At 42.4% G+C, this 23,008-nt stretch overlaps 1 protein-coding gene across 1 annotated transcript in view; it reads left to right on the top strand.

The window, feature by feature from the left end:
- Positions 1-1,328: 1,328 nt before the first annotated feature.
- PDZD8 (PDZ domain containing 8) overlaps positions 1,329-23,008 on the top strand; it is a 72,406-nt gene continuing 50,726 nt past the window's right edge. The window contains exon 1 of the mRNA XM_042961263.1: positions 1,329-2,388. Coding sequence (XP_042817197.1) covers positions 1,520-2,388 — 869 coding nt within the window. The 5' untranslated portion in view covers positions 1,329-1,519. The remainder of the gene's footprint in view (positions 2,389-23,008) is intronic.

Below are 23,008 nucleotides of genomic sequence, written 5' to 3'. Positions count from 1 at the left end.
AGATCTTCCAGGGCTAGAGAGAGGCTGTGCCCTGGCCCTTAGGGCCACCCAGAGTCTTCCTGACTTTCAGGTATGGCATATCTGACCCCTGTAGGACTAGGGGGTAGAACTGTTGTGGTATCCACGTGGCTGGAGCCACAGAAGCATTTACGATGTAAGGACCAAGCAGCCAGAGGACATAGGGAGTGATACTGTTCCGGGTCACCTGGCTTCATTAACTCTACGGCTTTGGTCAAGGTGCTACCTTGTGCAAAATTCCAAGTCTTTCCTGCCCCTCCTCCCCACCTCCCCCTTTCTGTGCACCAGGGAACCAGCAAACCCCCTTACAACTCTAGTAGCAATTTGGTGGTCACGGTGACCCGGGGGGTTAGGAATTAATTTTAGGCAAACAGCCTCTACTGCGTGACCCTAGGCAACTTTCTTTGCCTCTCTGTGCCAGTGTTGGCGTCTGTAAAATGGATGGTGGCTAACAATAACTTCCTCTTGGAAGGGCTAAATGCGGTAAAACGCACTAGGGCTTAACACACTGCAAGAGTTTGACAGTGAGCCACTATTCGTCTTCCGATCATCCGGCAAACTCCTCTCATTCATCATCCCTGCTCGTCCCGGCTCTTCGTTCTCATTTGAATCTCGAACATCCACCTTGCCGGCAAAGTTAGTTTGCATCTTACGCCGTTTTTTCTCCGTCCCTCCTTCCCAGGCCCACCCTTCGCAGACGCAGAGCGTCCGCTGGTCGCATTGACGGTCAGCGACGGCGGGCTCTGAAGCAGTTCAGTCTTCTGCTCGGCTCGGGAGGTCTCCGAACGGCCAGCTCAGATCCTCTGCGGCGCTGCCCTGCAGGGAAAGCCGCCGCCAGCCCATCTCTCAGGGGCGCGAGTGGAAGAACCACACTGCAGCAGAGGTAACAGGCAGGGACCGCGGCCAAAGAGCGGGGGAGGGGCTCATCGGGAGGACGGAGATCAAGAACACGCCACGCCACCTACGCCCGGCCTCCTTATCCTTCAACGGGTGGCCCCCGGCATCCCCCCCGGATCCCGTCCGCGGCTCCAGAAGTGACAGCCACGTGGCTCGAGGAGGAATGGAATGTTGGCGTGGGGGGCGGGGCTGGAAGGGCGCCCGGGAGGTGAAGAGGGACCCGAGCACGCGCGCCCGGGCGCCGGCTGCCAGGCGACACCGCCGGGAGCGAGCACGCTCCTGACGACACGCGCCGTTCGGCCAATGAGCGCGGGCCGGAGGGAGTGCCGCGCCGCCCCCTCCGTCCCGCCGCCGCCGCGGCCGCCGCCGCCGCCGCCGCCACAGCCGCTGCCTCCGGGAGCGTTTGAGGAGTCGCGGGCCGCCGCAGGCTCGGGCGCCGCACCGCGCCGACCGGAGCCGCCGGACGAGGCCCGGGGAGCCGCTCGCGCCGACCCCGCCGCCCGATGTCCTCAAGATGGAGGCAGCGGGGGCGGCGACGTGAAGAGAGCGGCGCTGTGGGCGCGGGAGCGGGGGCCCGGGCGGCCCGGGCGGAGGCGGTGCCGGGATGGGGCTGCTGCTCATGATTCTGGCGTCGGCCGTGCTGGGCTCCTTCCTCACGCTCCTCACCCAGTTCTTGCTGCTGTACCGCAAGCAGCCCGAGCCGCCGCCGGACGAGGCGGCCCGCGCGGGCGACGGCTTCCGCTACATCAAGCCGGTGCCGGGCCTGTCCCTGAGGGAGTACCTTTATGGCGGCGGCGGCGGGGCCGAGGAGCCCTCCGGCGGGCCCCCCGAGGGCGGCGCGACCCCGGCCCCCGAGACCCCCGCCCCGCCGACGCGGGAGACCTGCTACTTCCTCAACGCCACCATCCTGTTCCTGTTCCGGGAGCTGCGGGACACCGCGCTGGCCCGCCGCTGGGTCACCAAGAAGATCAAGGTGGAGTTCGAGGAGCTGCTGCAGACCAAGACGGCCGGGCGCCTGCTGGAGGGGCTGAGCCTGCGGGACGTGTTCCTGGGCGAGACCGTGCCCTTCATCAAGACCATCCGGCTCCTCCGGCCGGTGGTGCCCTCGGCCGGCGGAGAGCCGGACGGCCCCGAGGGGGAGGCGCTGCCCGCCACCTCCCCGGAGGAGCTGGCCTTCGAGGCGGAGGTGGAGTACAACGGCGGCTTCCACCTGGCCATCGACGTGGACTTGGTCTTCGGCAAGTCGGCCTACCTGTTCGTCAAGCTGTCCCGAGTGGTGGGGAGGCTGCGCTTCGTCTTCACTCGCGTGCCCTTCACCCACTGGTTCTTCTCCTTCGTGGAGGACCCGCTGATCGACTTCGAGGTGCGCTCCCAGTTTGAAGGGCGGCCCATGCCCCAGCTCACCTCCATCATCGTCAACCAGCTCAAGAAGATCATCAAGCGCAAGCACACTCTGCCGAGTTACAAGATCAGGTGAGAGGGAGGGGGTGGGGGAAGGACGCCCCGCAGGCACGTGGGGGGGGGGGGGTAGTGGGGGATGCCTGGCTGCCGGGAATCCGGGCCTGGGCGGGAGGCTGCCGCCTGCGTGGGAAGGGCAAGGGCAAGGGCTCATCCCCAGCTCCTGCTTTTCCGGGGAGCTCCCCGAGCCTGGCAGGACGGGACCCTGGAGGAAGGCGAGTAGGGTGCGCCTCGCTTGCTCCCAGAGTGCAGGAATGTGAGCCAGAACCCTTTCCGCGTGTCCGTGGGCGCTCGGGGTGCTGACGGCGTGGGCAGAAGCAGCGTATTGAAAGTGGAAGGGCAGCCCCCCTGATCCCCAGGAGGCGGCTTTGGGACTGTGGAGAAGCTGTTCCTTTTGTGGCTGCTGCATCGAGGCAGTTTTGCAGCATCACCTTGGCCACGTTGAGAAACTGTTCCTGGACACAAAGTACAGGCAAGAGAAGCGTGCCGATAGCCGGAGGCTGTCACATTTGGCAACTGCAGGCCACTTTTGCAATGGCGCTTTGGCAACTTTCAGGGCAGAGGTGTGGTATCTGCTGTAAAGGATTACTTTTCCCGCAGCGACTCGAAAGCCAGTTGGGACCCAGTACGTAGCGTGATTCGCCGCAGATGTGGTGTTAATGCCTTCTGCCCCTTTGCGGTGGGTTCCCTATCGCAGACCTAGACCCTGCGCCTCTTACGGCAATTCCGGGTGCAAGTTTCTCAAACAGTACCCAGATCACCCTGCAAAAGGAATTTTAGTGATAGTGATTTTAACTTTTTGAAACTCTCCTGCATCTGGTGGCTTAATTGTACGTAGTATCCTGTTCTGATTAAATGGGCAAGGCGTTTTGTAGGGACAGGGGATTCATCTACTTGGGTCTAGTTTGTTGGAGCGGAAAGGGCCATACATGGCAATTCTGAATCAGCTGAATTTTTTTTATCTCACTTTCTGTCCTCTGCTTTTCTGTTCATTAAAATGTTTGACTCTTGGATTGTGTCCTTTCTTATAAAACTATGTCCCTCTGGTACTTGCCTTACCTAGGGCCTTTTAGTGGAAGTTGCATATTTCTGGTTCACTGATTTTCTTCCACGATGTCAAGTAACAGCGACCCAGGGAGTCCAGAGATATTTTATGTTTCAGTTTGATACGGATTACTGACTTGTGTACGTGGCAGATACACCTCACTAATTATGTTTTGTTTAGGCTTGTGGCACAGAGTGACAGCTTAAAACTGTTGACTGGCAGGAGAAATTTACTTTGTAATGGAAGTATTTCCATAGATTTGCAGAGGGTGGCGAACTGGATGTTCACTGTGTTTGATTTCCTATTCTGTGAAGTAGAACATACTTTATGAAACCGACTCTTTAACTCTGGAATGTAAGTGACTAAATTATAAATGAGTTCTAGTGTTTAGCCAGTGAGATGTTTATTTATAGCAGTGTGTTGCTAAGAAAGTCTTAAGAAAAAGTCACAGATTTTGGTATTCTGTCTCAACTTCAACTCTGATGGTTTTGGGGTAACTTTCCGATAATAAAATTTGGCTCAGTTATAATTTGGGGTTGTGTGCAGATTAGCCAGTGGCAATAAGGTTGGATATCATTTTGAGGTTTTGATTTTTGTTTTTTTTTAATGTAGACTTGCAATGCAGTTAAATCTCAGGGAAATTATGAATAGCATTATGGAGACATTAGTAGGGTTATTGCTTTAGAAGACACTTTGTCATCTGTATCATTGAATAGAATCACCATCTAAGGTACAGCAAAATTGCTTTCATTTACTGTATCTTACGGGATTTTTTAAAAACATAGCATGTGTTTGGTTATATATGACAGTTCCAGTTTTAAACCTTACACATTAAATGATCACCTCTAGAAATGTACACGTTTGTGCTCTTTATATCAGAAGGCATTTCAGTGGTCAATCAGTAACTACTGCACAGAACAAATCTCGCACTGCAAATATTCGTCGTACACCTACTATGTGCTTATTATTGTTTAGTGTCAGGGCTTCAATACTGAGCAGCCTCAACCCTGGTGGAGCTTAAAGTTTAATGAGAACTGAATTAGCCGTACTTACTATGACTTAACTAGAATGTGATCGGTGGGGGCTGGGGTTTGAAGTAACAAGGCAGCTGATTTTAGTTTAGTAAAAGAAAATAATAGAAGTGTGAGGATGAAAAGGGCTGCTTCAGAAAGTGTTAAGTTCTCGTCTGTGTAGCTCTTCTGCCAGAAGTATTTTAAACTACTGAGGTTGTGGAACGGATTCAAATTTCAGTTAAGAGAATGAATTAAAACACATTTAAGATGTATCACAATTCTCATAACGAGAATTAAAGCAGCTAGTGTTTACCCTTTTATATGGATGAGGGAGTGGTGCTCAAAGTAGTTAAACTTGCTTAAGGTCACACCGCTGTCCTGTAGGGAAATCCAGCCCTGATAAAGCCAGAGCTGCCTTTTTTCCTTCAACTCTGTCATCTTGTTCTCAAGGTTTTGTGTTTTGTGTTTTTTTAAGTGTGCTATCAATATGACATGTGGAAGTACATTTACAAATTAACTGAGAACTCTGAGAAGAGTGTAACTACAGAGTTTTTTTCTTAAATTGGAATTTTTTTTTTTAAGTTTACTTTTGAGAGAGAGAGAGAGAGAGAAACGCGTGCACGTGCTGGTGGGGCAAACAAAGAGGGACAGTGAGAATCCCAAGCAGGCTCCTGGTGATCATGACCTGGGCCGAAATCAAGAGTCAGACGCTGACTGAGCCACCCAGGCACCCCTCTTAAATTGGACATTGGAGAGCAGATCCTTGAAAGGTTAAATCTTTGGGTGATACCATACATAGTATTTCTATTTTAATCCATTTAAATGTTTAATCTATTTTGTTTCCAAATAGAAGGTCTATTTTATCCTTTAGAGCCGTCTAATCTACTTAGAGCTAAAGCAGTAAAGAAAATTGTATGGGTCTTAGGATCCTTTGGCAGTTATATAATATTCATCCTTGACGATTAACGTTATAGTCACTTCTCCCCTCCTTTATTTGTTTTTCCATTTCATGTTGCTGAAGTGAAGGTGGCCCATCAGGGATGCCAGTTCCTGACGTCTCAATCTAGAGATTCAAAGTTCAAATGGTTGCTTTCTAAGGATTGCTATGATTAACACTTCATTTTACCCAACTAACACAGTTTGTAAAACATCATAACACTTTTTAAGAAATGAGTTGTAACATGTATACAGTTTCTACATATTATAATTCTAGTTTTACTGATACAATTCTAAATTCATTTCCCTCAAATGTTCATTTTTTCCTAAAATGTACACTTTAAAATAGTAAATTAAAGTAGTACTTTTTAAAAAATTAGTCCAAAAATTAGTCTTCAGGAGAGAAAGATTACCACTAATATTTTTGACTACATGGAGAATCCACCTTCAGTGTGCAATCTGAGTAATAGTCTGGGGGAGTTTAGAATTTGGGAGTCACATGCTTGAGATTCTTCACGATGTTTTTGTTCCTAGAGTGTTATTGCTGTGTCTTAGCACTGGTTGCATGTAGAAAGGCCAGATTCAGTTTGCAGGTACTTTTTATTTGACCTCACTGTATTTTTTTGTTTCTTAATTGCCAGTATCTAAAAACGGGAGATCTTGGGGGCACCTGGGTGGCTCCGTTGGTTAAGCTTCCAACTTTGGCCCAAGTCATGAGTTCGAGCCCCATGTTGGGCTCTCTGCTGCCAGCACAGCCAGCTTCGGATCCTCTGACTCCCTCTCTCTCCCTCTCTCTGTCCCTCCCCGCTCTCAAAAATAAGTAAACATTGAATCAAAATCAAAATAAAAATGGAATTCTGGCTTCTCTTAGGAAACGTTGGAAGGAATGGCCTGCATTCCTTCTAGCAATAACAGGATGGAGAGGGAGGTCTAGTAGCAGCTGCAGGAAGTTCTTAGGCTTAGGTTTTAGTCCCCGCCTACTTGCTAATGGTACTTGTCTGGCCCGGCATTGTATGCATTTGAGACCGTCCCTAAAGGGAGCAGTGCTGTTCATAATCAGTGAAAATGGGCAGAGTTAATAGCTCGATAGTAAAAGGTGATTATTTTTACCCTTCTTTAAGCATTATTATCTTTCAAGGGCCTTGCATTAAGCAATTTTATTTTACAAAAAGTATTGATATGTTGAATTAAAAAAATCATTCTACCAGAAATTTTTTAAAAATTTCACGAAACATTTTCCGTTTCTGCAGTACAGTGATAGTAAGTACATAGTGGCTGCTTTTCACTTAAGTTTGGTGGCTTTTTGCTTTGGTGTGAAATAAGTCGTTAACTATGTAAGCATATACTTCTCTGATTGACAAATAAGGGGATATCTACTTAATGAGATTTGAATTCAACGAATGCATATGGAACAGTTATTTGGGAGAAAACTTCACTCTTCAAGTTCATAGAATATCTTCTGAACCTGACTGTTTTTGTCCTAACTGTTCTGTTCTTTTACTCCTGAAAAGCATTCTGCTCTGTATTTGTGGAAATTTTTCAAATATTCCTATAGACTAGAGACCAAAAGACCGGGTGTGTTTAGTTAGGTAGAGCTTTTTAGCATGTTGATATTTACCTATATCTTCTCTAAATATACCATTAATTTCAGAGGACTAAATTAGGCTTGGTCTGAAAAGCCTCATACTCTGTAATGTGGTTTGTAATTGAATTCCTTTCTCTTTTGTCTTCTGAGATGATGAAGAAAAACATTTACTCTGATTGTTAATTATAGCATTTTCATTTTACTGATTATTTGAAGTAAACATGGCTTTCAGTTATGTCTTAAAATTTTTCAAAGTAAATTCACTGAAAGCTGTCAAAATCATTTGTAAGGTGTAATGTCCTATATTTATTCGCTTTCTCTTTCATACTCTTTCTATATATGGACAACTTTTAAAAGGTGTCTTAGGCTAGAAAATACTTGAAAATAGCCTCTAAAATCCTTAGTGATTATAGGAATCATAGTTTTACTTAATAACAATTAGCAGGAATACAGCCTTTGATTCTTGGGGAAAGTACAGACAAGGACATTATTGTATCACTCTAGCTGTTCTGGAATAATGATGTAGTAGCTAATTTTTTAATTGTTGTGCTTTTTCTTTTATTGCTGCTCAGATGAATATTTTTATATAAATAGAATTGAAGGACTATTGTCTTAGATAAATAAAATCATTTCTAAAATACTTATTTTCAGGGATGCCTGGGTGGCTCAGTCAGTTACGTGTGTGACTTCAGCTCAGGTCATGATCTCGTGGTCCATGAGTTCGAGCCCTGCGTGGTGCTCTGTGCTGACAGCTCAGAGCCTGGAGTCAGTTTTGGATTCTGTGTCTCCCTCCCTCTATGCCCCTCCCTCCCTCCCCCCCCCCTCAAAAGTAAATAAACATTGGGGCGCCCGGGTGGCTCAGTTGGTTAAGCATCCAACTTTGGCTCATGGTTTGTGGGTTCAAGCCCCGTGTCAGGCTCTGTGCTGACAGCTTGGAGCCTGCTCTGGATTCTGTCTCCCTCTCTCTCTGCCCCACCCCTACTTGTGCTCTCTCAAAAATGAATAAACATTAAAAAAATTTTTTTTAACTATATAAACATTAAAAAAATTAAAATACTTATTTTCAATAACTGTTTCCTGAAGACTGTCATACCTAGCTAGTGTTGTGATAGGTATGGTGAAGGATAAAAATGGTTATAACATAGTTAGCTGGTTAGTCTTTCTGGAGAAAACAAAGAGCAATGGAAGCTCAACATAATGGCATTTTGGATGTATTTGAAACCTTCAGTTTTGTGAGGAAGAGGAAGAGGAGATCAGTATCTCTGCTGATGACTTGGGGCTGTGCAGTATTTTGTAACCTTAGGGTCCCTGGTACACCTAAGTACACTTCAGCTAATGCTGGTTTTACTTCTTGCAAGTTGGGTTTTCTTAAGCTTCTTTGAATTATTATGATCTGGGCATTTATAGCTATTTAGATGGAAAATAATGTATTGATAAATCTTTGCTCTAGAAATTTGATTCACACATTGAAGGGAGAAGAGTAATGACGAGGAGACTGTTAGATTCTCATCAGTAATGTGCAGGTTTGCTGGTTGTCCAGGAAAATTCCAGTTTGTTCCTGGAAATAGCCAAAACAGATCATTATAAAGTAGATTGTATGGGAGGAGCATGTCTGCTGATCAGCACTTCATATTGACTTACAAGTACTACTAATGATTATCATATGAGGCAGGGGCAAGAATCATAAAATCAGTTTCCTAAACTATATGCCAGGCATTGTGTGGGCGGTTCAGCATACTTGCTGCCTCACTTAATATTTAAAAGTACTTTACGGGAGAGTTGAGTGTCTCATTTTTAAAGATGTGGAAACTTGAGACTTAAGAGGGGTTAGTGACTTTCTTGAAATCCTCAGGAAAGAGAAGAAAAAAGAAAAAAAAGTCTGGATTCCCAAAGCCCGTGCTGTGTTGTTTCGGCAGAGATCTCTAAAACAAGCTGGTATTAGGCCCATGAGTTAAGAATGGTTTTTACATTCTAAACTTTACATTTTTTAAAGTTGTTCAGAGAACAACGTGAAACAGACCATATGCACCCACAGATTCTAGAATATAAACTATCTGGCTCTTTATAAAAAAAAGTTTGCTCTAAACTCTTAAAAAAAAAAGAAACTAAAAAACAGGACAAAAGCTATGCTTTAAATGTCTACAGAAAAGGAGCAGATGTACATATATGTTGAAAAGTACTTTTAAGCCTTTTTTTGAGGGTTTTATCTTTTTGGAAAGCTAATAAGAACTGTGGGTCTCTGCAGAAAAATGTATACACAGATTTTTGTTTAATTTCATGAAATTTATAGTCCCCTCCAAACCTGCCTGGAGTCCTTAGACTCCAGGTTGAGTAGTGAGTACAGACAGACAGGTACAACTTTGTTGCTGTAAGTATAACTAAAACTAATGTGCTTAAATATTAAGCACTTTAATAATTTTGTTGGCCTTCTTAGAAGGTATACAGGAATCATATGGCTCAGACATTCCTAAAAAACCTCTATTCAAGAAAGTGTAACCAGTCTCTCTTTTTTTTCTCCTCTTAGTAAAATTCCATACAGCAGGCTGAGCCTTTTTGAGTCAGTTGTTCAGTAAGAATATCTGACATTTCAAGTTAGAGTTTCTACCACTCAATACCACGTTTAGAAGTTAAATATTGCCCTTACATTTCTTCCTATCGTATTCTCCATTTTCTCAGAACAATGTCACCAGGAAACAAGTGCAGTTAAATCCCTTTGTTCTGTTTCTCGAGTCCTAGGACCTACCAGCACTTTTGGCATGGCATCAGAGCACATCATACTTCACTGGAGAGTCATAAAGCAACTACCTAGTTATTAGTAGAAGTTTTACAGAAGTTTAGTTTGAAAATGTTTTCTTGCCAAACTGCTAAGACTCGGATAAAACCACATACTTATTGTAGTTGTAGTAGGGAAGAAGGAGGTATAGGTGTTAATTACTTACCTTCAGATGAGTAGAAATGCAGGTGCTAAGTAGAGACTGCCACTACTATGGAATTATTTTATTCTTTTGGTTTGAGGCCATAGAGAAGTACTTAGTTGTCTGTTTCAGTCCATAGAGCTTTGGGGATAATATGTACCTGACTTCACTCTCCCAAGCAAGAACCCTTGAACAAAGGGCTTTCTCTTCCCTGGTTTCAGTTTTCATATCTGTAAAATGGAAACAAATAGTATCTATCTAATTGGAGATATTAAATGTCACATATAGGACACCTACTGAATAAACTTCCGTATCTTTGGTTTAGTAACTAAGTGAATACACGTTTATTGATTATCCTATATCTGTTAGACATTTTACTAGAGATATGTCAGATATTTGCTAGGTGACACATTAAACAAGTTTCCCCTTTCAAAGGTATGTGTGGGTCTAACTCATTCACCGCTTTACTTCACTCCTGGCCATGTCTCCAGCTCTGGCCTTATCTTCTATAACTCTTCTTTCACTTAGTCTGTTCTGGCCTCCTGGCTGTCCTCACACTCCAAGCATGCGCCCATCACAAGGGCCTTCCTAGTTTTTCTTCAGGAATGTTTTTCCCACAGACAGCCGAAGAGCTCACAACATCATTTTTCTTGTCCCTGCCTAAATATCGTCTTTTCACCATCCTATAGAAAAAAGCACGTTAGCCCTTTAAATGCAGAACTTTTTTGTGTGTGTACGAACTTACTGACGTGTGTGTGTGTGTGTGTGTGTGTGTGTGTGTGTAGATAGAAATTGCCCAGATCCTGAGAGTATGCTTGATAGATTTTCACAAAGTGACCTCAGCTGTGTAACTGAAGTGCTGGAATTTTGAGTTCAGTCTAAAGAATTCTGTATCCTTTGAATTTCATAAACAGATGTATAAAACATTTTAACCTTTTTTTAAAAAATGGTGTAAGGTTGTCATTATAAACACAGGCTGCTAGTTTGTAACCTAAATTCTGATTGTAAAGTCAGTATCGAAGAGGAGCACCTCCTCCCTTTGCGCGCACGCGCGCGCACACACGCACGCGCACACACACACACACACACACACACACCATACTACATCACACAACACATACACACAAATAATGCTGATGAAAATCTCCAGCAGTTCACAGTTCTGAGTTAAGGTCTGTTGGGCACCTTATGGGCATCACCTCTATTTCCACACGCAAACAAAAACAAAACCTGCATGTGTTTGCAACCTTCTCTGACCCTCCAGAAGCTGTGGCTTTCAATTTCGTATTCTTAGGAAAGGTCAGTATAGATAAACTGTAGATGATCCTTTCCTTGGACTGATAAAGAAAAACAACTGATTTTCGCTGGTCTGGTGCATAATTTTTTCATGAAACCAGCAGACTGCTTTAGAACATGTATTTCTTTCTTCTTTAATCAGTACATTGGGTATTTATGCCCATGAATTCTTCGTGTATTGTCTGGAGAATGGAGGTGATGATATGGTGAGTAGAGTATTGAGATGTCTGTGCTTTGGTTTGCATATCTTTGAGAAAAGAGCTAGAAAATGGCCCACTGCCCAGCATAATTAGTTCTTGTTGGCATGCACTTAAAAACAAGAATACTATGATTGGCACAATAAAAATGTTTTGATTGGGTATTTTCCTTTGTATTAAGTACCTATATGCGTACTTGGTTCACTGGCGAGGTACATGCCAGTGAAACAGGTATTTGTGACCTCAGATGTTTAGAAGCCATTTCTCATAGGATCAGCTCCCACATCCTTCCTGTATAATCTGCAATTGTAAGCGATTTTTGCTGTAAAATCTTAAATAGTGATAATGACATACTTTTATTTAGTAGCTGGCTATAAGAATCTATATTTGAAAAACAACTGTGTTCTGTTCTTAGATACGGCTATTTCATTTAGGCATCAATATCTACTAAATAGTGCCTCTGGTGTTTGTGTTATGTGCTTACTCTCCTTTTCACGCAATAGTCTTTCACGAGTACTGGATTATGCTCATACTCATCACTAAGGATGATTGTGGTTGCTGACTACACAGTCTCTGCTACGTTAGTTATTTGGTCAAGCAAGTAAATAATTCAGAGCTTTTAGTTCTGTGAAACTTGCTGTGGCTGAAGTAAGAGCCATTCTATTATAGCCAATTTCACTGTATGATAATCATTTTTATAATGCACTAAAAGCCTTATTTTGTTCTTACCATTAAGTATAATCTGTAAGATTTAGGACAGGTGATGTTTGGTCTATTCTAATATTTGGAAAGGTTATTAGTTCTCAGTATTTAACTTTGGGTTTTAGTCAGGACTCAATTGCAAACTTTTGACATAGGAAGAATTGAAATGTTTGTAGCAAACTATGTGTCCTGCATTTACTAATACTGGAGTGGCAGATAGTACAGATTGAATTTAGTTCCGGTATTTTGAAATTAGTGAGGTATAAGGAGAAAATTCCTGACAGTGTTAGTCTGTAATAAAGCCCATGAATACAATTTATCTAAACTTTAAGCCGTTTTTTAGTAAACTATTTATTTAAAATATTTGAGTAAGTTATTCAAAATGTTTGGAATTCTTGATGCTATCAATTTAGGATTTGGACTCCATTATTCTGAGAATCATGCTAGTCAACAGCATTTATTAGACCAGAGTCTGTGCTGTTAACGGTTGGAGTGTCTTGGGGATACTCTGTGCTCTTACGGTTTCTCCGGAAAGTAGCTTAGCCTCTTTGCCCTGAAACAGTAGGATTAGATGACTGGGAATTACTTTTGTATTTCTGAAATTACTGTTGATTTGTTGATTTAGTGTATCCTTGGGTAAGTCTTGCAACTTGTTATTTTTAAGACTGAATGAAAATTAAAGTTTTTAAAATTTTTAGAAAAAATTATGTAATTATGAGGTGGCATTATTATTCACTTATCTGTTATTTCTGCAGAGGCCTCATGTTTGGATTTCTCTCAAATATGCAGGTACAAATCTTCTTAAAAATATTTACTAAGTTAAAGAAATATTTAATAAGTTCCAACCTCAGGTAAGAGAAGCAGAGATACAGATAATATTAAAACCATTTATACTTCAGAATATGCTTTGCTACTTTTATTTGGATAGAGAAAACTTAGGAGAAAGGTGGACAGGTATAACCTTAAAGCATTAACTTTCTCCTCGTTTCTCGTTTAGATCTTTTCCTCCATGTCTTGAATGGAGTTTTTGTCTGTTTGATGCATCTAACTGGCTTAAGAAGATCTGACCTCTGTATTATATACTTCATTTTTCATGTCTTTATCATAGTAGGGAGGTGATAATTTTGCTTTAAGATGTTTTCTCTTCCTCTATCCACTAGAGTTTAGAAGAGATTCAATTTACCCCATAAATGTTTGGTGCCATCTTGGTCCAGGGCACTATACATTGCAAAGAGAATTAGTGGTAGGAGGGAATAAATAAAACACTCCTTCCTTAAATTTTTTTTTAATCCAGTAGTGAGAAACAGTGTACTTAAAGTAAGATAACAGGTTAGAACTTAGAATTGAAGAATTGCCATGATAGCTGTTAACTTTTTCTGTTAACTTTTTAACTCTGTAGTTTTCTTTTTTCTTTTCTTTTCTTAAGTGCATTTCTTTATTTGAGAGAGAGATGAGAGCGTGAGCTGGTGAGGGGCAGAAAGAAAGGGAGAGAGAGTGAATCCCAAGCAAGCTCTGAGCTGACAGTGAAGGAGCCCAACATGGGTTTGAGCTCATGAACCGTGAGATCATGAGCTGAGCCGAAACCAAGAGTTGGACTCAATAACTGACTGAGCCACCCAGGCGCCCCACTCAGTGAGTGGTTTTCAAAGTGTGGTTTGAGGACCGCTTTGGATCTCCACGACCCTCACAGGAGTCTACCATGTCAAAACGATTCTCATGGTAATACAGAAATGCTGTTTGCCTTTTTCAGTGCCATTCTCTTACAAGGTACAGTGGTGTTTTCCAAGAGTCATATGATGTGTGAGGACATCATCAGCCAGACAGTTGATGGAATGTGAGCTTGTGTATTCTTATGTTTAAAAGTGTTATTTTTAATTTCTAACGTGGTAGATGTCTATATAACCCACATAAACAATGGGTCTTTGGAGTCCTTAATAATTTTTAAAATGTGTAGGGGTCCTGTGAACCAGGTATTTGAGAACTGCTGATATAATCTCAAATGTGTTTATTTTTACCGTTTATAAAGGAGGAACCTCTGTTGCCTCGCTTCCTGAGTCAGTTTTAATGAACATTTCAAACATACATTTTCATTTGATCTATAGTATTTACATCTTGGTGTCGTAAGGAGCACAGATTTGAGTGGATCTGCTGCAGTTATGATTGTACCATTGTGATCACCGACCGATCACAGAAAGCCACTTGAACTTCCTCATCCTTAATTTCTAACTTACAATGCCATATGTTGTTATGAATCATGAGAATCACAGATGTATGTGAAGGCATTATATAATTTATAGGCATGCTAGAAACCAATAAAATAGTAATTTTTATATTTTCTTACTCTAAAGTGTGTGTTGGGGGAGCTGGCAGAGAGGAGTGGGGATTTGAATTTGAGGACAGTTCTTCTCATGGTTCTGCCTTTTTTTTTTTTTCCCCCCCAGCTTTGTGAAAGCTGAGGATTTCAATTTTATTCATCACAGGCTGTGGTAAGGGACCCTCACTTTGTGAGTTGTGATGAACACAAAAACATACGAGATTTATCAAGACGTGGTCAAGAGGATTACTTTGGTTCGCTGAGCGACTCCTCTCATTTGATACTTTGTCTCTCTGGTGCATAGGATATCGGTTAACACTGACTCACCTTTGAGTCACCACCTATTGAGTTCTCTTGTGAGGGACCTGTGGCCTCTGTTACCACGCTCTTTGTTCGGTGTATATGTAAAACTACATCAGAGAGTTGTGAAGCATTTTAGATCTTGATTCTTCTATGCAGAATTAGGAGTTTGTATGAAGTTGAGGGTATATAGATCGTCGGGGGGAAGTTTTGATAACTGGGTTTGTTGTCCTTGTTAGTTTCATAACTGTTCACCACTACTTTTTTCTCCTTGGGAGTACAGGAATTGAAATCCTTTTCCAAAGTGTAGATTTGTCAGTGTGGTGCCCATGCAGGAATCCCATAAATGGAACAGTTCTCCATAGGTTTCCTTAAGTCGGTGTCTGACTATATTCAGTTTTCATATATGCTTTAGTTATGTAAGTTATGAAGCTTAATGATGCAGAGGTAGAAAGGGAACACCTAGGGTAGGGAGGCCCTACTGGCTATTGTTAATTTGTTTCCCTGCACTTGCAAGTTGATATCCTCTCAAAGAGCACAATTTTTAAAAAACCAACTGGTATCACGACTGAAGTCATGGCCATGTGGAATCTAGAATCCAAGGAAGACAAACAGCTGTGACTTTGAACATCCGACTTGGTGAACGCAGACTCCCGAAATGGTTCTTTGTGGAAGGGAAGGAGTTGGCCCTGTGTTAAGTCTCTAGGAGATCAGCCTTAAAATAGATAAATAGAAAACTTGATAGGAAGTATTTCTAGAGCCCCTCACTGTGCCTACTGCTTTATGTGAACTTTCTCATCTCCTCCTTAAAATAACCTTATTAAGATAGGTAATAATTATTATCTTACTTTTACAGATGAAGAAACTGAGGCTTTGAGAGTTGAAGTAGCTTGTCCAAGGTCTTAAAGCTAGTAAATGTAAGAACCAAAATTCAAAACCAAGCACCGGCTCTAAAACCTGTGTGCCTAACACTGCTTTAAACTGCCTCGTCAAAAAGAAGCTGAGGAGTGAGGGACGAACAATGCTTTTTATTATTTCACGTAGTCCTTGTAACAGCTCTGAGGTAGGTGTAATTATTATCCTTTTTCATATGAGGAAGCTGAGGCTTAAAGTCACACTGTGCTCAAGGTTATATTACTGGGAAGTGGCAGAACGGAATCCCAAGCCACGCTGTTCAAGCTCCAGAGTCTGCTCCTGACCCTGTTCTCCAATAGCTGTCGCGTCTGTTTCTTTCCTTCAGGCAGCTGGCCATTTAGTTGGGAGGAGGGGGTGGTGTGAGGGAGAACCCGAGAGAAACAGACATGTAAACAGGGTGATTAGGGGCATAATAGAAGCCTGTAGAGAGTGCTTTTGGACCACAGGCGAGGAAGCAACAGCAGGTGGAGCCTGCCCTTTACAGAGAGGAGGTGAGTGGTGGAAAGGGGCTCACCACGCAGGACTACCTCGGGAATCACAGCGCTTAGCAGGCAGTCTCCCGGGAGAAATGATGGGGCAGTCCTGACCTCGGTAAGCTTGGGGGAGCTCGGTGTGCGAATGGCCTGTGATGTAGTATCGATTGAACTGTCCAAGTAAAATTGGAACTTTGAAATGTAGGTATAGAAAAGTAAGAGTATTTTGAGCCACACGTGCTTTGTTTTCCCTCTAGCTTACATGGAGTTTTGTGTTAGTGTGCCATAGTTTGCACAATAATGCGCACCAGGGAAGTTACGGGCAGCTGAGGTTTTGTGATACTTAAATAGTCATTTTTTAAAGGAATGCTGTGCTACCTCTGAAGAAGGGTAAGTTTTGAAGATGATCACCCCTGCTTTATCTAGTTTATATATTTGGTTTAGGAGAATTTAAAGCACACTTAGGTTTTCTAGTTCCTAATGCGAGAGAGCCAAGACTGTCAGACTGAAAGGCAAAAATCACACAATCCCCAGTTGCCTCTTGAGAACTGCTCGTTCTACTCTCTTCCTTAGGCAGGATGTAGTGTTGTTTATATTCCCAAGCCTGAAACAAGACTGTGGTCTTTTGAGTCTGTAAGCACATTGGTGGAAAGGGATGAGATGACGTTTGGGCTGACCAGTAAAGGATAGTTTATCTTTAGCCACGGGGTGATGGGATGGAGGTATGGTTTGGTGGAAGAAATAGCAGAAGGAACTGAATCAGGACATTGGATGGTATCTTTAAGGATTCCCTGAGGAAGCCAGTTTGATGAGACTTGAGCATGGAGAAGGAAGAAAACCAGGCTTTGTGTGCCTATTACATGTTGGGAGCCCCACTATTTCACGTGTGAACTCTCTAAGTCTTTGTAATTGTCCTATGAAGTAGCTTTTTACTTAAAGAAGCAGAAGGCTTTTGTTTTGGATTTAAAAATACTTTTTTTAAAGAAGAGGAAACCTGACTTCAGAAATCGTAGCCTGGTAAGTCACTAGTGAAAACCCGAACCAGGCCAATGGGGAACACCGAACAAGAGTGGAAGAGACATCTCACCAGTACGTAGAAGGGAATGGAGGTGGAACGGATGGGTTGCGAGAAGGGAAAGAGTAAAAGGTAACTTCGGGTTTCCAAGTGTCTATGAAGTCGGTGGTGCCAGTAAGAGAAAACAGGAGAGAAGGAGCCAGTTTCAAGAAAAGGTGTCTAATTTACTTTTAGGCATCAATATATAGAACTTGTAGAAGCAGTGAGAACAAATGATGTTGCTAAAGAAAGTGTAGAAGAGAAAGGAGAAAGAAGAGAGAACTGAAAATGTTTTAGTATACTGAACAGACCTCTTCTAATTCTTCATTAGGGAAGATTTAAAACTTATTCAGAAGTTAAGAGAGTAGTTCCGTAAACCCCCATAGTTTGTAGCAGACAGTCATTAACTTATGGCCACTTTGGGGCATCACTGCTCTCCCCTGATTATTTTGAAAAAAATCTCTTGGAGTTGGCCTTGCATGATTCTTATTTTTGTGTTTCTTTTCATGACACCTTCCCTCCTTGACAAAGCCTCGTCCAACCTCTACCTGAGTATTTCTAGAGATAGAAGGTATGCAGTGCATTGAGATAGCTGTGCCTTTTTTTTTTTTTTTTTTTTTTTTTTTACTAGCTCTAATTGTTAGGAAGTTTTCCCTTTTATTGAGTTGAAGACTTGAGCAGATTTATTACTTTGGCAAAGACACAGAGCCCATGCTGAAGTCAAGAGTAGATTTAGACCTCAGACTATTTTTATATTGTGTTTGTAGTAAACCCTTTTTCTCTAAAGATCACAGTGTTTGCAAACAGTTTTATTGCTGCCATGTGACAGAGATGTCACCAGCTGGCATTCAGGGTGCTTATAGAGCATTCTTGAAGAAACATCTTAGAGAAAAAACATATTTTAGACATTAAAAAAGATTCGGATCCACATATGAGAAGAAGGCTTGGCTTCTCTTGTAGGTGTAAAATTTAAATACTGTATATTTTTAAAATGTTACCAAAGTAATGTACATTTTTAAATTAAACATGTTTTTTTTAACTTTTACTAAAATACAACTCACCACTTAAAATGTGCACTATTATAAAATTCATTTCAATGCATTTTTACAAAGGGAACAGAACAGCATTCAGAACAAGCGATAGAATATTACCAGCAACCAGGAAGTCCCTTGACTGCCACCCAGTCACTACCCTCCCCTCTCTCAGCGTAGCTCTCTTGACTTCTGTCACCGTTGCTTTTGGGTTGGTTTTCTTTCTTTCTTTTTTTTTTTTTTTTAAATCTGTTTTTGAACTTTATATAAATTGAGCCATGTTGGGTGCACTCATCGTTTTTCTAGCTTCTTTATTTAGCTCAACAGTATGTTTGTGAAATTAATCCATGTTACCGTGCACGGATGTAGTTTGTTCATTTTATTTGCTGTGGAGTATTCCACTGTGTGATTGTACGCAGTTTATCCCTTCTACTCGTGATGGACCATTGGATAGCCCTGTTATGAATATTCTTATACATGTCTTGTGGTGACCGTTTGTGCACATTTCTATTGGATGTATCTCAGAGTAGGTTTGCCGGGTCATGGGTTATGCATCTGTTCGGGTTTAGTAAATATTGCCACAGAGTTTTCAAAGTAGTTACGATAGTCTACACTAGCAGTTTCACATCTTCAACATTTGGTATTGTCTTTTCATTTTAGTTAAAGTACATAATTTATTAAAACAATTTTTTTTAATTTTTTATTTATTTTTGAGACAGAGAGAGACAGAACATAAGCAGGGGAGAGGCAGAGAGAGAGGGAGACACAGAATCCGAAGCAGGCTCCAGGCTCCAAGCTGTCAGCATAGAGCCCGACGCGGGGCTCGAGCCCACAAACCAGGAGATCATGACCTGAGCCGAAGTCGGACGCTTAACCGACAGAGCCACCCAGGCGCCCCAAGTTTATGTACATAATTTAAAAATCAAATTAAAAAATCACATATGACAGGACTTCGTATGAAAGTCAGCAGTCACTTCCCTAAATCCTCTACTTTCCTAACAGAAGTCATACTCTTCAGAATCAACCATTTGTAACTGTTTCTTTAGCAGCTTTTAAGAGGTGCTGATTAATAACACAGATTTGGGAGCCTGACTGCTTTGATTCTTATCTTGATTCTTACTGCTTACTAGCTGTATAACTTCTGTGTCTCCGTTTCCTCATCTACAAAATGAGAATTCATTACATCTCATAGAATTATTAAGAATTAATCATTGTAGGGGGCGCCTGGGTGGCGCAGTCGGTTAAGCGTCCGACTTCAGCCAGGTCACGATCTCGCGGTCCGTGAGTTCGAGCCCCGCGTCAGGCTCTGGGCTGATGGCTCGGAGCCTGGAGCCTGTTTCCGATTCTGTGTCTCCCTCTCTCTGACCCTCCCCTGTTCATGCTCTGTCTCTCTCTGTCCCAAAAATAAATAAAAAAAAAAAAAAACGTTGAAAAAAAAAAAAATTTAAAAAAAAAAAAAAAAAGAATTAATCATTGTAATGCTTGTTATACAGTAAGTACTTGGTAACGTTAGCTATGCTAATTAATCATGGTGTTACCTCTTTATTGCTCAGCAATGTCCCGTTGCTGTTCTTGATTTAACAACGTCAGACACTGTCTGTTGATTGACGTCCTTCTGAGGTAGGTGAGGATTTAGCTAGGTGACGGCCTCTTGCATCTTCCCTCCTGCCTTTTCCTGATCTAGCTCTATCACTGTTTGCAGTTCATGCATTGAACTGCATCCTTCTTTGTACATAATCAATAACATTTATGTTCTGTTCAGAGTTCCCTTCCTTGACCGGTCTATGTATTTACGTTGTTACTACATCTGCATAATTTTCCTTTATTGTACAGCTACCTAATATGCAGCTTTATGTTTCCTTCTCTGTGTTCCAATTTCAAACTCTTGGTGCAACATTCAAAACAATGTCCCCACAGTCAAGTTTGAATTTTTTTAACTGAAAAATTAACCTCTCCCTTCTCGTTCCTTCTGCCTATCTTATTCATTCCCCTCATTTCCTAGAGATCTCCTCGGAGCCTTCATCACCCATTTCAAACCAGGCTTGTCTCTTGGCTTGCCACACACCTGTCATCTGGGTTTAGGGGAGATCATTGCTTTCTGGACTTGGATCGACTCTTTTCCGGATCGCTTCTTTCTTGGTTTATGCCCTCATTTTGCTGGCATTTATTTTCATGTAACTTTTTAATAAAGGATGCAATCTCCAGCAGTCTCTTTGTTTTCTTCTGTACCTGTTTCCTTATCTGTGTGAAATGCAGAAGTGATTTGCAGACTGTGCTTCCCCGTGTTACTTTGTGGATCAAGCACAGTAATATACGTGAAACCGTGAGCGTCCTTGCCGGGTACCTTCAGGCCAGGTTTAGTGTGTTATTCCAGCAGAAAACTGGGTGGAATCAGATCAACCTCAGGGACCACAGACCAGGCTCTGGAGTTAACATTTGCATTCTGTTGTGGACTGAATTGTTTCCCCCAGAATTGGTATGTGGAAGCCCTAACCTACTCAGCGCAACGGTATTTGAGGTGGGGCCCTTAAGGAGGTAATTAAGGTCCTTAAGTGAGGTCATAAGGATGGAACTCTAATCCAGTAGGACCAGTGTCTTTATAAGAAAAGGAATGAACATCAGGAGTGGGTGTGCAGACAGAAAAGCCATGAGAGATTACAGCAAGAAGGTGCCTGTCTGCAAGCCAAGGAGAGAGGCTCACTAGAGACCAAACCTCCTGTCGCCTTAGTGGTGGACTTCAGCCTCCAGAACTAGGAGAAAATACATTTCTGTTTTTAAGCCACCCAGTGTGTGGTATTCTGTTTTGACAGCCCTAGCAGGCTAATGCCGGTTTTGCCTTCAGTGTGTAGGATTTATGAGGCCTCTACGACTGTTGCTTTATGTACAGTGTGCTAATGCCTTGTTTGGGGGCTGTCGTAAGTATTAGGTGAGCCAATAAATGCTTTGAGTCAGTACCTGATATAGTAACTATTTAATAAATCTTTGTTTTTCGTAAGCCTTAAAAGTGGCTGTAAGGTTTTTTAACAGAGGTGTGTCGTTTATGGTTTTATTTCTTATTTAAACACCAAACATTTACATATCAAAGCAATGACAAAAGAAATTATTTCTGGGTAAACTGGGTTGGGATTTTTCTTTTTTCTTTTTTTAATTTTTTGTTTTATGTTTGTTCAGTTTTGAAAGACAGAGACAGAGCACAAGCAGGGGTGGGGCGGAGAGAGAGGGGGACACAGAATCTGAAGCAGGCTCCAGGCTCCGAGCTGTCAGCACAGAGCCCGACACGGGGCTCGAACTCACAAACCACGAGATCATGACTTGAGCCGAAGTCGGACATTCAACCGACTGAGCCACCCAGGCGCCTCCTGGGTTGGGATTTTTCTTAACAGCTTTATTCAGATATAATTCATATTCCATAAACTTACGTTTTTAAAGCTTACATTCCAGTGACTTTTAGTATATTCACAGATATGTACGACCATCACCACAGTCCATTTTAGAAGTTTTATCACCACAAAAAAGAAAACCCCGTACCCTTCAGCTATCCTTCTCCTAACCCCCCCTACCACCCCAACCCTAAATATGAATGTACTTTCTGCCTCTATAGATTTCCCTATTTTGGATTTTTATATGAATGGAATCATATAATTTGTGGCTTTGGGGCTTACTGGCTGCCTCTGTTCTTTCTTTGGTTTTTCCATTCCCCTCTTTCTTTCCTCCTCTCTTCTCTCTCTCCCTTCCTTTGGCACTCCCATTATGTGTGTTGGTGTGCTTAATGGTCTCCTAGATTTCTCTAAGACTCAGTTCATTGTTTGTTGTTATTTTTCCTGGCTGTTCTTTGGCTTGTGTAACTTCTGTTGCTCTATCTTCAAATTCATTAAGCCTTTTCTTCTGTCGGTTCATATTTATGGTTGAGAACCCTTTTGGTGGTGTGCTCTCTTTTTCTTTTTCTTTCTTTTCTTTCTTTTCCTTTTTTTTTTTTTTTTCTTTTTTATCTTTTAGTGAGAAAGCACGAATCTCAAGCAGGCTCCATGCTGTAGGGTTCCATCCCACAGCCCTTGGTTGGGATCATGACCAGAACCAAAATCAAGAGTCAGATGCTCGACCAACTAGGCCACCCGGGTTTAGTGCGTTATTCCCGCAGAAAACTGGGTGGTAATCAAATCAACCTCAGGGACTACAGACCAGGCTCTGCAGTTACATTTCAGGTGCCCTGAAATTTTTTATTTCCATTTTTAGTTTTCAACCCCAGAATTCCCACTTGGTTCTTTTTTTAATGTAACTCCTGTATTTTTTATTGATAGTCTCTATTTGATGTGACATTGTCATAATACCTCCCTTTACTGCTTTAATCATGCTGTTAAAAATGTTTTGTGAACATATTTCTCATGGCTCTTTTGAAGTCTTTTCTCTGTTCAGTCCAGCACCTGGTCATTCTTCCTGGCGGTTTGTGTTGCCTGTTCTGCTTCAGGGGTCATGCTTTCTCTTTGCAAGCTTCACAATTTTGGTTGGAAATCAGATATTTAGATAATCTATTGTAGCAGCTTTGAGCACCGGTCCCCCTCTCCCAGGGCTTATTATTTATCTGTTTTTTAGTGATTGCCTGGGTTCTTTTAGTGCCATCTACCCCTCACCCTATCGTTTTCAACAGTGCCCTGGGGGCGTATATTGTTCCACCAACGAATCCAGTCAAATTGTGGCTTCTTTCAAGGAATAATTTTTGAGGTCAGCGTTTGGTACTTGTTGTGACCTCAGGAGAGATCCTCCCCCCGTCTTATTTCCTGTGACCAGGGCAGCCTTTATTTAGGCTGCATCTTCGTTAAATCCATGAATCTCCCGGCTGCCTTTCGTCACCACCTCCCTCG

The sequence above is a fragment of the Panthera tigris genome, chromosome D2 (genome assembly GCF_018350195.1).
Source record: "Panthera tigris isolate Pti1 chromosome D2, P.tigris_Pti1_mat1.1, whole genome shotgun sequence".
NCBI classification, from domain to species: domain Eukaryota; kingdom Metazoa; phylum Chordata; class Mammalia; order Carnivora; family Felidae; genus Panthera; species Panthera tigris.
The sequence above is the reverse complement of the archived record's forward strand: the minus strand, read 5'-3'. Positions and strand labels throughout refer to the sequence as shown.